General features: G+C 37.2%; 1 protein-coding gene across 8 annotated transcripts in view; it reads right to left on the reverse strand.

Moving 5' to 3' along the window:
* Nucleotides 1–16,526, reverse strand: part of STAG1 (STAG1 cohesin complex component) — a 202,188-nt gene that overhangs the window by 49,667 nt on the left and 135,995 nt on the right. For all 8 annotated transcript variants that reach the window (XM_069791855.1, XM_069791854.1, XM_069791852.1 and 5 more), the window contains 6 exons: nucleotides 15,556–15,654; nucleotides 10,523–10,602; nucleotides 7,903–8,010; nucleotides 5,524–5,638; nucleotides 3,265–3,382; nucleotides 2,007–2,110 (listed from right to left, as the gene is read on the reverse strand). In XM_069791855.1, the coding sequence (XP_069647956.1) occupies nucleotides 2,007–2,110; nucleotides 3,265–3,382; nucleotides 5,524–5,638; nucleotides 7,903–8,010; nucleotides 10,523–10,602; nucleotides 15,556–15,654 (624 nt within the window). The remainder of the gene's footprint in view (nucleotides 1–2,006; nucleotides 2,111–3,264; nucleotides 3,383–5,523; nucleotides 5,639–7,902; nucleotides 8,011–10,522; nucleotides 10,603–15,555; nucleotides 15,655–16,526) is intronic.

Below are 16,526 nucleotides of genomic sequence, written 5' to 3' on the forward strand. Positions count from 1 at the left end.
ACAACTCATGATCTAACTGCAAAGAAGCAAAAGCTAAATGTCATACCTACATCTCTCTGTAAGTGAGGAGGAACAGCTGGAAACAAAACACATGCTTGGATGACAGGTAGCCTATTGTGTCAGCAGGAATCCAAAACAACCATGAAGCAAAGGGGAATAGATGTGTAACCAAGGTAAGAAACCACTTCCATAGTACATGACAGACAGCTGGATACATACAGCAGCAACCGCAATTCCTGTACCAACTAGCAGTGCAGCACCACCTGCGCCAGCAAAAGCTACTAGTTCATCGGAAGGCAACACAAATGCAGCTACCAAGTCAGGCTCCCACCCCCTAACAACCCAGTCATATTCTGGTGGCCAAAAATTGCTATTCTGTGGTGCTATGAATTAATCTGGGTCCCTAGGATGATCTCGAGGCTCTTTTGATCATCCTTCAGAAGGCAAAATTTATTTAAGTAAAATTTATTTTACTTAAGTACCTTTGAAGAAATACAGACACTGAAAAATCTAAGACTAAGCAATTTGCTGAACTTAAGTGAACAGAACTATAGATCTCTTGAGATAGAAAAAAAACCTGAAAGCTAATATGGTGCTCCAAACAGAAAACACAAACATGAAAATTTTTGTTAAATTTAAAGGTTGCTTTGTCTGCTAGAACAGTTTGCAGCTAAGACAAAACACGGTTAAGTTCTGCTTACAATACAGTTTTGGTAACGCAGGATAATACATGCTTGTGTAAATTTGAGTAAGTGCTTTCATAGATTCACCCCTGATATGTTTTACTAAACTAGGAATTTCTTAGAATGTACTTTATAAATTAAGGTACACAAAGCATGTATAAATTGATGGTTTCTCAGAGCTTTTCCTGGGATGCTGTTTCTGGACACGAGGCTAATCTACTTTTGGCACATAAAAATAAAGAAGCTAAGTAACTGCATTTAGTTTAGCAATAGAGAATGCTACATCTATTTCCAGATTTCACCTTCATTAAGTCTGTGCCTTTCTTTAATAAACTAGCTGTGATTATTCAGAGCAGAACCTAACAGAAGTACCAAATGTTCACATGGGTTTATTTCATTTTAGCCTAACCTAAATAAAAGGGGGACTACCAAAAATCAGGGAAATACATTTGGAAAGCTGAGACCCTGTATTTATGGAGAATACAGCTGAAAGCCTGTTGCTCACCCTGACCCTGTGACTTATACTGAAATGCTTAAAAGTGCATGCCCAGCCTTACGAATGGACTTCCACTGATCCCCAAACAGTCACAATAAAATAAATGAAAGAGGCAGCTAGATTGCAATATGGCCAGAATGTCAAATTCTTGAATTTTTAGGGCACTCAGTGGAAGAGGCCAGAGAGGATGGATACATAAAACCACAGATGTATTCAGGTTGGTCCTGGTCCCACGTCTCCTGCTCAAAGTAGAGCCAGCTCAGGGGTCAGACCAGGGTGCTCAGGGCTTTGTCCAGTCAACTCTTGAAAACTGCCAAGGATGAAAACAGCACAAACTCTCAGCTTCTGTTCCAGTGCTTAACTACTCTCATGATGAAGATACTGTCGGCTTCTTCTAGAAATTTTACATCCATATTAGCAGCACATTCCTTTTTATGGAAGACAGAGGTAATCTTGTTCTGCTCCTGAGCTCTACACTTCCAATTCTTATCTAGATTTAACATTAAGGGCTGTAGATGTGGGTACATTACACGTATAAGCCAGGGGTATGATAAAAGAACATCTAAAAAATAATTTAAAAAGATTTTCATGCTGTAAATTTACATTACTTAACTTGGCAATGCAAAGCCCAAAATCAATCAAACAAAAACCCAAACATGTCCAGAAATAGAATTTCTACTATTTTTCTTCAAAAATGTTCACATGAAACAGGAAACACCAATTATAAAATCTAACTTAAAAGTGTCAAATGTGGCATTGTAGACAAATATTTTATGTTACCATAGTAACACACAGAGGTTTGAGCTACCTACTGCAGTACCACTTACTCTCTTGCCAGTGCCTCTGCCTACTGGAGGATGTGCTTCAGCAGCTTGTCTGATTGTACACACCATCAACTCAATAAGAGCACTCTCCTGCCGGTCAGACATTGCTATGGAGGGAAAAAAACCAAGTAACATCAGTTCTGATGTGTGCGCAAGACATCTCAAAGAAGACAAATCTGTGAACACAGTTGTAAAACACAGGGAATAGAGAACAACAGAGATGATGTCATTTTGTCCCATTTATAAAACCAAGGCTTTCTTGCTTGCTCTTTGAATTACCATTCACATCATCTCAAAATGGATATGGCAGAACTGAAAGAAGACCGGAGAAGTGTAGTCTGGAAAAAGGTTGAATGAAGGGGAATATAACGAAGATTTACAAAATAAAGAGCATCATGGAGGATGGAGAGTGACTGACTGTTCACTGCATTTCCTCATAAAATAGTCTCACAGTCATGAAGTGTTATTTCTGTTCTTTGGGAAGTACTTCTTGTCACATCTAGAGGATCAAACCCCACTAGGCTACGCAGAAACAAAAGAACCAAAGTGGCTAATTTCCTAGGGAAATTACCACATAAATACAATTGTAGCAGGTGGATACCAAAAGGTCAGATTTTGAAACACTGAGATGATGAGCACATCATGCTAGGAGCAGTAAGAGTACATTGGTTTTTCAACCACCTAACCCCTGCAGAGGTCCCTGAAGCAGGAGAATCCTCAAGGATTATAAGGATCTTGAATGATGCTCATTACCATTAGGCACTCTTTGCCACCAACCTCCCTGTCTACCTTGTGCACACAGATCTACTATTAGTGAAAGGAGATTTGAAACTAATGGCAAAAGAATTGCCTTTTTTTTACCCTCTTGAGAATTCATTAAGTTTTAACATTGTCTGGAAAAGCCCCATATTTAATTAACACCAGCTGAAGTGCTTGTTTATTCAAAATTTTATTAGCTATTTAATTTATTGAAATGTTCATGTATACACTAGTTATTTAAACATTCAGACAAGAAGAAGTCCTAGTCTTTAATATTAGGGAACCACAGTACAGCAGACTTCACAAGATGAAAGACAGAGTATAAAAATGCTGCTTTTGAAGCAAAATGCATTAAAAATGGATTAAACTAAAATCTTCTTCAAATATGCTTTCTAAACAAACCACAACATAAATAACTCTATCACCCACAGTGAAACATCTTTCTAAGGAATAATTAACAATATTGTGCAATATCCATAAAGCATAGAGGCTAAACAAATACCTTCTTCTCCTTGGACTGGTTCCTCCAAGAGCAATTCTGTCATACATTCCCAGTCTTTTAACAGTTCTTGAGAGCTCTCCCATAAACTGTCCACCAAATAGGCTGCATGTTCATGCAACTAGAAAATCCAAAGCAATCATCAGTACAGTGTTCTGGTACAAGCAGCAGTTCTTCAACTTTCAAAATCATTTGGCCACAGAAGAGTGTCCTGGGCATGTACTCTTATGTTAGTTGGAAAGAAAATTCAGTTTGAAACTAACTCTGGAAGGTCTTCTTCCAACTGAATGCTGCAACTGCACAACAATGGGGCTATGTTTTAATAGAAAATGGAATAAAACCACACTGAGCTTCTCTTCCATCAAGCAGCTTGTTAGTGAAAAATCTTTCTCAGAGTTTTGATGTAGAAGCCATAAACTTACCTTTCCTCACTTTCTTACTGCATTATAAAAAGGAGAGACAGTGAGACATGACACTAAGAAAGAGTTGTAATATATTCGTTTTGAACAGGCATTTAATTTTCATACGTGCTGCTACATGCTCAGAAAACAATAGCAGAAATCCTACTGATTTCAGGGGGTACAGAATTAACACTAACTTTAAGTGCAAAAAAAGTTTTTACGCAAATCAACACAAGTGTTGTAAAGTGAGAAAAATAATCCATAGGCTTCTACTATTTTATAAACTGATCTTTCACCACTGTCAAAAAGTAACAAGCACAATATGCAGTTCTGATTTGCTTGCCAGACATGGGATTGATTACTCAACTGGTAAACATCTAAGAGTGTAGGGAAGGAGATGTCAGTACATTTACCTCCTCTTCTGTTTTGACCAGCCTCAGGCAAAACATCATGTGTCACAGAGCTTACTGATGCTTGTCACAGGTTTACCTGTGCCCTCTTCTGAATGCACCCTCTCAGATTGCAGCGCTTACATCTTCTAGTCCTATGCAGATGGAAACTCCCAATTCTCTAACTCTTCATTAAAACTGGAGTCATAAAATTCTACTTTGTTTCTAACAACTCTCTCAAAAACAGTAATATCAAAAACTGGCCCTGAGAGAAAAGCGACCTCGGGGAGCAGCACATGGCTTGCATGGGAAGGCACTTTGCTGATTATGGCTTTGGGAGCAAAGCTGATTTCCTTTTCTCCTCAGAAGGACAGACAAGCTTAACGCTATGTAACTCCCACCCAATCACACACACTCAGATTTAAGGTATTTTCACTGGAAAGTACAGTGATCTATTACAATCCAAGTTTTTAAGAAGCTGGAACTAAAAATACATTCAGATAGCAGACTGAAGGCTCACACAAGTAGTGACATTTCATCCAGGCTTAACTTCTAAGTTTGTAAGGTGTTTCTAAAAAATGTTAACCTTAACACTGTACCTAAATGTCACCCTTCCTTCTCACCATCTCTGACTGTGTTTCTTTTCATTCTCAGAGTCAAGTCTCTTGTTCAAGGCTTCATAACAATTAAAATACCCGATTGCAATACCTTTCCTTTTGATTTTTATACAAAATATATTACCCTCCCCTCTGTCGAGAAATATTTCTGTCATTCCTTTCTTTCAGTCTTCATTTGCCACCTATTTATTACCAAATCAAATGTATAATTTTTAAACCTTTCCCCCTCTATCTTCAGAACATCCTGTACCTGACCGTTTATCAAGTTTTCCTCCACTCCACTGCCATTCCCCACCCGAATTGCTATGTCTACCACAAAACTTCCCATGTATGCTATCTCTATATACCTAAACTATGGGCACAATCCCATCCTCAATGTGTTCATCAAACACTTAATGTCATCGTATATATGCTTGCAGTCTCCATTCTCTGACGTTTTCAACTGCATAAAGCCCTGAGCAACCTCATCCAATCTCACAGCTGACCCTGCTTTGAGCAAATGATTTTACTCCATAAAGAGTAACTCCAGAGGTATACTCCTTACATGGTTATCTTAAAAAAAGGACCAGTTACATTTCTATGTAGCAATGAATCCTGGCAGCCACCATACTACCACCAATGCAGTACTGAGTACAGTGGGGACATGCAAGAGCAGAAGAAACCATGAAGAAGATTTTGAGTTGAATTTGCTTGATGGACAAGGAGATGGGGAGCAGGGTAAAGGGCATACAGTATTTCTGAAATTATGAAGAAAAAAAAAAGAAAAGAAAGACAACTTGTTACTTTATGTTGATAAATCACTACTTAAGTTCCAGGTTTTATTAAACATGTAAAGGTTAAAAATGATTTTTTTACCTCACTTTCAAGAAAGAAAAGAACCAACATTCTAATAAGGTTTCCATTTGGACTATTTCGCCCCCTCCTCTTTGCTAGAGCCTCTTCAGCTTGGGGATCATGTCTGCTGAACAGTCTAAAAATAAGCAAAAGGAGCTATCATGTTTATCAAAACAAATATAATTTCTGCAATAATATGATGAGCATTCATTCTTGATGTAGTAGATTTGTTCATAAAACACAGTGAAAGTATCCCAAGTTATTTCTTTCAAGGGAAAGAGGGCATGACCTCTGCCTGTCTGAAGACATGAATTTATCTTCAATATCTTCATGTTCACAGGGATGGAAGAATTTCACACAGGAAGAAAGCTCTTGAAAACCTATTTATATTGAAAGATTTTTCACAGTTTTATATATTTGCATAATTTGTATAGTTTTGCATTTTTAACTTATCAAGTCTTACAATGGTGGTAGCACTTACTCCAGTAGTGCCTTAAGAACTAAGCTTGTATCTTCACTGTAGTCATGCTGACCGGGGTATGGTATAAACAAACTTGACATCCCATTAAACAACCAACCTCAAGTATCAGTAGCAGCATAAATGATAAAGCAAGCTACCGGGCAATTATTTGTTTGTTTGTTGTTTTTTTTTCAGGTAAATTATACATTCTCCATTGACTTCCCTGATGCATGGTTAATTCCAAAATACTCTCAATGCTCAAATTTGCTAGCTTAAAGAGATCTCAGATGTGTCTACATTACAGTTACAGCAATGATTGTTTTACTTCAAGAATTTTGAAAACTGTTCCTTGCTTTTACCATGAAACCACAGTCACAAGCCAATTAGAAATATGAAACACAGTATTCTGATTTCACTACTATAATTCATTGAAAAGAGAAGGATGAGTTATACACAAACACATTTTAGTTAGACATCACCTTTCCCCCCCGCCTGACTTAATAGATAAGAAATAAGCATCTCTGCGGGTGCTGAAATATCTTAAAACACCCACCTCAGGACTGCGTCAGTGATCCTCTTTATTATTTGCTCTCCTTTGCTAACTACAGAGAGAAAGTCTAATGACTAGCTTACACATAGAAAGTGATATTTAAATGTATAAAACTAGGCGAGATAAATCTCACCTCAAATGCCTCAGGCAGATTGTAAGTTATTTAAAATGGAGCACCAGCTCTTATGTGTTAGCAGATACCAAGAGAAAATGAGTGTTAGGAATGGGACAATCTTCTCTCAATGCTGTTTACCTTGAGAGACATTTATAGAACACAGCACAGTATCTCGCTGTAAAGAAAAGTTAGGATAAAGTTTTGTCTTTACACTAAGTACACCAAGGTGCAGATATGTCTTCAAATTAATTTACTTTCAAGGCATTTGTCGAAATTATTTTGTCACATGTTAATTAACAAAGGAATTTCAGTATATATTTTTACAAAGAACCTAACCATTTCCTAAAATATCATGTAGGAAACTAAATGTAACTGAATTTTGTAAATTAACTCCTTGAAGCAGGTAATGCCTGATCACAGAGATGAACTCCAGAAATCCATCAATGAAAGCTTACAGTTACAGTGTGGACTTTTAAATCACTAATAAACCACAGAAAATTAGAACACTGGCAAAGGAAAACTGATGTTTTTACCTGATTTTCTTCTGTTGTGTATCTTGGCATGAAAAATTATATAACCTGCACTCTGATATATTAAAGAACTCTAATGTCACAACCCATGAGGGGAAAAAAGAAAATTACTGCTAAAAGACTTTTAACTGCAAACACTAAAATGAAAAGGTTTACTATTATGTGGCAATGTCATGGTCGTAGTTACTGATGCAGTATGATTCGCATCCATGGAAAAGCTAGCTCATTTCCTTTGGCATAGTGGGTACATGAAAGATGTAACCATGGTGTAATGTATTTTTAGGGGAAGTCAGTGAGTTTAGAAACAAATTTCTTAATTGTTACTACATAAAAACCTCTCAAGTTCACAATTTTGAAATAAACTGTTTTAAAACTTTGTAAAATTGATGACTGCCTATCAGGTAGACCAACAGGGATGTATAGGCCTTATATATATTATTGCAACAGTAATTTGGCAAAAGCTTTAGGATTTAAACCAACTTTAGAGGTTTATGCAGCCTTTGTGTATTTAGCCCTTGAGGAGTTAGGAAAAGTTATCTGAATTCTAGAGCAAGAAAAATGTAAATTCAGTTTCTTGAAGTCTTTAGGTCTTGAATTTAAACAAGATAATAAGTCTCTGTTTAAATTAAATACCTGATTTGCTAAATTGGGATATTTCACTCTATTGCTTCTTTGCCTTTTGATCTTACCTCTACTAGGAACCATTCACAAATCTGGTCTTATTCCAGGGCAACTGATAACTTACTTTTTGTGAAGGAATTCTCCAGCTGCTACTGCAACAGGCCGGTGTGCTGAATACACCAAGTGATACACATTCTCACAGTCTTCATTTGACAGAGCTTCTTCGCTTCCACTGAAAGAGTCAGAAAGTAACACCTGAACTAAAACAAATTTTTAATTTCAATCCCCTCACCTCCCGTAACTTACTTTTGACAGCTACAAGATTGATTTCCTTCATACAAAATCCTAAATGGTTGAACACTGACTTCAAGGACCTTTGGTTCAATTTCCAAATACAGAGATATTTAAAGGGCCTGTAAGACTGGAAGTTTGTCTGATTTCTTTCCCCCAGTTGTATCTATCTATCTATATATATAAAAAAAAAATTATGAAAAAAATGTCATCACTGCTTACAAATCTTGCCCTGTTCAATTACTTAGACCATCACACTAACTACAATGCATATATTGCAAGATGCCAAACACTGATTATCGAACATTATTAAACTAAAAACCTAGAATGTTACATGAGGAAAATTTAATTGCTTGGTTAAACTTATTGACTTCTATTGCAATGTCTGTTTGCTTTCAAAGCTTTTAATTTTTAAAGTATTCAAATCTGGGACTGGGAAAACCTGTTTCAGCCTCCTGTCCTACTCCATTCTCAGAAGTTAAGTCTTTTCACGTGACAGTCCATGTGCTCTTGTGCGCTGTGGGCAGGAGGTGTCTCTCTGCTGGCCTGGAAAGTAGGAAGGCATATTCCCAATTCTAGCTGCTGAAAGGGCCAGGCCAGGTGGATGAAACTGCTCCAGCAATGGGAGAAGGCACAGAAATACTCTGGACACAGGCAGTAGAAAACTAAACCCGATTATGCCACAAAGTGGGGACACAGAACTAGCACTGTGCATCCACCAATCAAATCAACACATAATCACTTTAGGATTGAATTATTGTGTGCATTTAGAATTACAATAATGCTGATACAATAAATTGTCAATCACTTTTACCGTAGTTACTGTGCTGACTAGATACAGACTTCATTTTCAACATCAAGGAACAGAATCTGATCATAGCCTGCTGTGCTGGATAAAAGATGATGAAAAGTTTATTTTCTATAATTATTTATTGACAAGAACAAGCCACCTTTGACCCTTGTCTTGGGTAAACAACATAGTTGGGGCTTCTGCAGTTTCTGAGCTCAAGGTAGATTTTGTGTGCAAGTTTTCTGAAACTCAGAAAAACTTCCATTTTTCAGCAATATTCTTGAAAAATGCTATGAGCCATGGAACAATGATATTCCATCAATGCTATCAAAATATCACCACTGTCGCATACAGAGATATTATTTCCCTCTCTGTTCAGTCAGCATTCATCAGAAACATTTATGTATCAGGACTCTACACATCATTTGGGTTCATACTACAAATAATTTTTAATTGGTCATTCCCCATCATGATTGTTCATGACACAGTTCCTACCTGACAGAATATTGCTCTGTGCTGTTCAACGTGACCCATATTCTTCTGGTGCTAAATGCATTAGCTATGTTTTCACCATGCAACCAAAGAGAAAACAGGACAGGAAAAAAAGGTGCACTGGACAATTCCTGACCTAAGATCATACTGTGTTCCCAAACACTGCTAATAATGTAGAGAACGGATGTGTTCTACATCTCATTTGTGATCATATTTGTTATATTTACTTTAAAAATGTAACAGTATGAGATTTCCTTTCTTCCTAATATTACAAGTCTAATATCTGTAAAGGAGAGTGACTCATAAATAAAAAAAATTAAGTCCAGACTGCTTTACTAAGAGGAAAAGCTAGTCTAATCTTTCATCCAAATTCTGCATGTCCAAGAACGTTCTTCAAAGTAGAGCCACTGGGTATAAAGTATGATGCAGAAATTCTATGCATCTGTTTGTAAAACAGATTTTCTTTAACATATGTTTTAATGAATATGTAATAAAAGCTTAGCAGTGCTCCTTCAGCAGCACACTCATGAGGCTGCTGTGGACAGGCTGGTTCAAACAATCAGAGAGCGGGATGATCTTTAGACTGGATCTTTGCCTCAGGGAAGCCACTGCATCTCTGTAAGAAAAAGTTGGGGGCCTGGAAGCATGTCTCCTCATGCATGGCCGAGTGTTTAAAATTGCAAGCTACCACTGCCACCTCCACAGAACCCAAACAAGGGTGCTGAAGTTAGCATCTTCTCCCTGTCAGCTTATTTACCAGAGGACTCTCCTTTCAGCTGTGTCAGGTAATCAAATCTCCTAACACTGGATCTTTGCTTAGTTACTGCTAGAGTTATTTTAGCAAATGTAACCCACAGATACTCGCTTTGGGGAGGACAATCATTTTGCCCTTGGCAAAAGGTATAAATGCCCTTTGGCATTCTTCCACAACAATGCGTGCTCTAATAGTCTCAATACATCAATACATTTTTATACTTTGCCTATTGTATTTTCATGAGATGGAATATCTTATTTAGCTTCATGACCATATTACTACATATTTTGTTCAACTTCATACTAAGTGTAAAGTAAGAGATTCACATCATTACACAAGCAAAGAAATCAAGTCAATTAAATATTACTAGCTTAGGTAACTTTCAAAGGGAATATACTGGTTTTGAAAAATACTCACTGAAGTATTAGCGTGACTAATCGAATGGCTTCCACAGCAACATCATATTCCTTATCCAGTGTCATTGATACAATGCGATCCTGAAAAGGAATTTTATTACAGTGACAAAACAGAAACACACAAACAGCTATCAGATGAAGAATTCTATAGATTACAAAGTAAATTATCTTGGGGAGAAAGATCTTTCAACTAGACACATGAAAGCCCTTTAATATTATTCAACCATTTAATGTACATCTTAGGAACCTGTATGCTATATGCATAATGGAAAAATAGGCAATTACACAGGAATGAGAACAAGTGCTTAACAAACAGTCCTTATCCTTGTCTGTTTTCCAGAGAACAAGCAAGGAGACTTTGGAATTGAAGCACTGTTTTGGACTGGTCTTACTTAACAGTTCTTTCCTGAAGAGGAATGTACTTGGGTTGGATGACAGCAGAAAAATTGTCCTGCTTCATTCCCCCTGAAAACAAATAATTTCAGAGTAATGAATGCTGCATATATGCATATTAGGAAATACTGTGAAGAAAATCACCCCTGAATATATGCATCTGCATATTGCCTATAAAGTTGTGGCCTTCATACCTGGCTACGTCTCAAGGTTTGAAGCTGATCTCAAGAATTACACTACAGACCTTCCACAGGAAAGTGGGAAGTTCTGTGTTTTGGCTTTGTATTTTCCTATACTCTTTCTAGTGGAGACAAACAGACCACTTTCCAATCTAATGTAATGAATTTATAACTTCTAAGGACCCTGTAGTTATGAGAAGTCTCCTTAGGGTTTCTTTCTCCTTAGTTCCAGCTTGCTTACTGGCAACCAAAAATAGATGCGATTAGTATATGTTGTCCTCCCTATCTGGGGAGAATTTCTATCCATCCATAAAAATGCAATATGTGTTGATGTTTTTTTGCTTGACTGATCAATTTAATGACAAGAAATTGGGCCATCTGAAGATAAAACTTGATCCTTCTGGCTTGACCTGCGTCAGGAAGGACTAGGTACTATATGACATTTTGGGATGTGAAAAAATAGAAGTCAGGGACTGGAAAAGAAACAAGGGATGTGTTAGGAAACAACAGTGAAAGTCACCAAGAACAAATCAGGACAAAATAAAGGTGTTCACCTCTTTTCTCTACTATTCCAGGCACTTAAATGCTGAAGGTGAATATCAAGCAACTGATGCTTACTTCAATATTAGATTTTAGGAATATTATGTAAAGAATGCATTGTGGCTGTCTCAAGTGTTACCTTTCAAGGAAACTAGGTCTGTAGAGATACATTGTGTCACTATGATTGAATGCACCTCTATAAATCACCATTAAGTTCCTGGGAAATTTGATGCATTTAACTGTTATACCTAGACAGTTTTAGAGACCGTGAGAAGTCCTTGAAGAGACTCAAACAGTGAAATAACTTTTGAAACAGGAAATTCTGTGTATGGACAAGAAAAAAAAATTGCTGTCATTTTTTCCTGAGGTCCTGGCCAAAGAACAACTAACAACAACAAAATCAAGAGAAGGAACAGCCAGAGATACTGATCTTAAAAGTTTCAGTGGAATTTCATATACTCCCTCAAAGCATATCTTAAACTCCAGGAGGGAACTAACGGCACATGAAGGAATAAGCACACAAGTATAAAACTCCTACATCTCTGAAAAAAGCCTGGAAAGGAAGGGATCTTCTCTCCTGCCTACAGAGCAAGAGGTACTCTGAATTTGGAGTCATTTTGGACTTTGAAACCAACTGATGCAACAATGTTTTCTTATCAAAAAAGACTGTTCATGCCTCTCAATTTTCCCCAGAAACATCAGGCTTAAAATAAACAGTGTGGATGCATCATTTCTTATTTTCAGCCTTGGTGCCAGCATCTCTGTGTGATAGCATCTGCCAGCCAGGCACCAAGATCCTTGAAAATGAGACCTGAACACCTAATGCCTCTGGAAGGTGTAACTTCTGTGGCTTAGTAAGTTACAAACCCCAGCTGCTCAATCTGCTTTGACAAACATTTCCTGTACTACTGTACAATGGTAGAATAGGACACAGGCTTCTATATATAACTTGAAATACTAATTTTCACTCTCTATGAAGATCAGTTTGCAGTTATGTATTAGGCTGTGAACAAGGCTGGCTGAAGAGCAAATCTATCTCCTTTTGCCTCTCAGGCCATGCAGACAGCACTCTCCTGCAAAGGGTCAGGGATGAGGGACAGGAATTAAATGGATGCACCTAAATCTGCTGGTGTCTTGACTTTGACACTGACTGCAAAAGAGCTAATTCACATCTTTCCCATACGGCTTCAGTTAATGTTTGTATTAGACAGGAATTCTTGATGGAAAACAGAAGTTTCCTCTCTGATGGAAAAAACTGTTTTTGACAGACAAAGCTTATTTTCTAGCATATCACCTACACAAACAAATGTTGGAAAGAACACACGTCTTTCTGTTGGAGAAGTGACATTGTCAGATCCTTGTCACAGCTATCTGGAAGGCGGTGAAATATTAACACCCCAGTACAAGTCATTCTAGATCAAATTAATTTATACTTTGAACAGCTAGAAGATCTCTAGAGAGATTTCTCTTGACAGTTTGAATGGATTGAGCTGAATACCAGCTGAACTGTGCAGGTCGATTGAAGTCTGATGAGGAAATATAAAAAAGCAGCATTTAGGTCAATTATTTTTCAGGGGGTGGTGGTAGAGCTTGTGGTGGTGAGACATTTAAGTAATGTATTCATTAGATTCAAAAACCATTAATTTGAAACTTTGCTCCATCCTGGTGCCAAAGGCTGCATCCTTGTCAGCACAGCTGTAAATCCAAGTGCAGGCATTTGGGCAGTGCCAGCTTTTTGTTCTCTTGATGTGGCTGGAAACTGAAGCTGATGTTAAACATCATGTTAAACATATCTGTTCTCTAGGCTCACAGAGACTTTGAACTCACTTTTTCTCTAATTTATTTCATGATGATACAGATTTCTGTAGTAAAAACAGCTTTAATAGAACTGAAGAAAGACGAGGATTCCTAACAGGGTTCCCTTTTGTCTGAATCTTTTTGACAGAAATGAAAATTCCTTGTGTCATTCTAAACCAAGAAGAAATGCACAGGCTAACCTAACTTCTTCTAACAAAGAAAATTGTCTATACCCTGAAAAAGCCAGGAGGAAATATTTAGAAGTTTCATGTTCCTGTAGTTTTTTTGAAGTACATTACTGAGTAACTATTTCCCAAAGTGCCTCTAATTGCCTTGAAAATTTTTGCTGATGGATGGGACAGGTTCAAAGCAGCATTTTCTCTATATAGGAAGGCTGAGAGAGAAGCATCCAGCACATTTTCTAGTAAAGAGAAGCAGATATAGAGACCATGAGAGTTTTAGTGGCCTATTTCAAAATAAATCAAATTACGGAAGGAGCAAATATAAATAAATCTGTAAGTCTGCACAGATAGAACAAGAAAAACAGCAGGGTTGGAAGGTTCTCTTTTCTCGAGAGTTAACCAGTATTTCTGGTTGTCCTGAGATGATAAGCAAACCAGACTTATGGAGGCATTACAGAAGTAGTCTGAGGTCTGAACCTGTTTGCCAGGTACTCTTCGATGACAGGAAACTTGTCTTTACTGCAGTAGTCCCAGAAACTGACTTTATAACATTAGAAGAATACAGGTGCGCAAGTGATCTCACAAAATGATCTAGTTTCATCTCCTACTTTAAAGTCAACCATACCAAGTTCATTCCTGACAGATATTTATTTAACCTCCTTCATTTGAGACTTTTAAGGGCAGATTATTAATAAAGAGTCTGTTCTATTATATAACTATCATTTTGGACAAAAAGCCTTCCTTAATGGCTAGACTTTACTGGAGTTTAAGCATCTTTTTTCTCCATCTCAAGTGAATGTGGTAAAAGGCTGATTACCATTATGTTTTTATGGATTGTTTACATACAGGGAATATATGACAAGTTTGCTATATTTTGTGCTTTCCTAGATCAAACTGGAAGAGTTAATATTAACTGCGATGACAGACAAAACCAGTGAAGCAATATAAAATCTACAGTGAGAAATACAGTAGGTATTTATGAGTATTTAAATCTCCACTTCTTTTCTAAAGAGAATTTTTCTTCGGCATCATGATTTAAATAAAAATAGATCAGTCATCTCCACTTCTCTTCTACACAGAATTTGGCATCAGCATTATAATCATTATTTAAACGAAAATAAATAAAATTAGTCTTTCCTTGGGGGGTTCTCCAGAACACAAAAGCGATGGTAAAAGTTGCCAACTGACATGGTGACAGTGCCTGAAAGCTTTCTTCACAGAGCATCCAAACAGAAGCAATGATGGTATTTCTACACTCATCTCTCCAGATACTTGTGAAGTAAAGCAGTCATGCCACAAAGTGAATTAACAGCAACATTCTCATCAAGATATTAAACAAAGAGTCAGTGTGTTTGTGCTAGTAAGAAACTCCATGAATTATACTCCTCCAGTACTTATCTCCTAAACAGGACAATTATGCTCAGGGGTTTGTCTAAAAGCACAATGTAAACTCCTGTTGTGCAGCAAGGTATTTCACTGTGTAGAATATCATGACGCAGATCAAAGTATCTCTTCCTCCAAACACAAGCACATACTCAACTAAAAAGATGTCTTATAAACAATCTTTTGTTACAGGTTGTTACTTTCAGATGTATTTTAGATTGTGTGAAACACCCAGTACATGTCCTTACAATTCAATAAATCTAAAATTAAATAAGTACAAGCAGACTGAATAATGACAATATATAAACTATCAATAACACAAACAGATAAATAATCATCCTGGCCAAGCCTGACAAATCTTACAAGATAAACACTGTAAGATGAATTCGGCTTAATCTCAGCATTCAGTAATACAGTTTTACTACTGCAGTTACAAGCCTTGTCATAAACAAATGAGTTTATTTTTGCATTTAATATACATGACTCAAACACCGCAACAGGATGAGATAGATGATACTTTTATTTTCTGTACTCCTTCCAAAAATTGTATTTCCTCTTACCTTGAATCTATTAGTGAACAGCTCCAGTTTTGGAAATAACTCTCTGTTGGTATACAGACTCTGAAGAGCTTTCAAACACTTCAACCTCACTTCACCTTGCTAAATAAAACACACTAAGATTAGCTGATAGAATACCCTAATCAAATGCACATGAATATTAAATAATATCATACTGTAATTTGTTTAATGTACATTTAAAATTTTATGCAAATGAATTACCAAAGCCAATTTGCAATTCAGCTAAAAACCAAAAGCCACATGCAGCTGCCTACATACAATGTTAAATTTTCTCCCTATTTGCATATATAAAGAATTTAATGTGCCATCACTTAAACATCTATTACTGTTTCCCTTTCAAGTAACTCCACAAAAAGATAAAGAATGTAGCAAGTAAATACAAAATAAAGATGTATGATCTCAAGGTGGTTGGTGAAGACAGTGTGGCTATTTATCTTTAGGAAAGAGACTACAAGTAACTTCTGCCTGATATCTGGTGTTTATAATCAATGCACAAATGTTCAAAATGACTGAGCATGGGCTGCATGTAGTCCACTCAAGCAACTCAGCCGTCTCCAAGCATTGTCTTTCCTTCTCCCAGGGACAGAAGGCGTACACACTGGATTTATTATTCTGAAATTTTCTACATCCCATCTCTCATAGGACAGGCACATGTTGAAGGATGCAAAAGGCCTGAGACCCTCCAGTGGGGAGCAGGGTGCTGCCACAAGAACAACACATCTAAGCCACAGCCTGAGGAGCCCTTGGGAAGAAGAGCAACTTGTGTCTGTCTGAGTTGTTCTGATGGCAGCAGCACATTCCCAGCTGCTCCTTAGATGGGGTTTGCTTTGATCTGGTGGGCTGTAGGCAGGAAATGTGGGTGTCACCAGACAGTGCCTATGGATCAAGGTTTGTCACCTGTAGGAACAGCTTCATTTCTGAGCCTGTCTATTCTATAATCAAGTCTGTATTTA

This window comes from Haliaeetus albicilla, chromosome 9 (assembly GCF_947461875.1).
Source record: "Haliaeetus albicilla chromosome 9, bHalAlb1.1, whole genome shotgun sequence".
NCBI classification, from domain to species: domain Eukaryota; kingdom Metazoa; phylum Chordata; class Aves; order Accipitriformes; family Accipitridae; genus Haliaeetus; species Haliaeetus albicilla.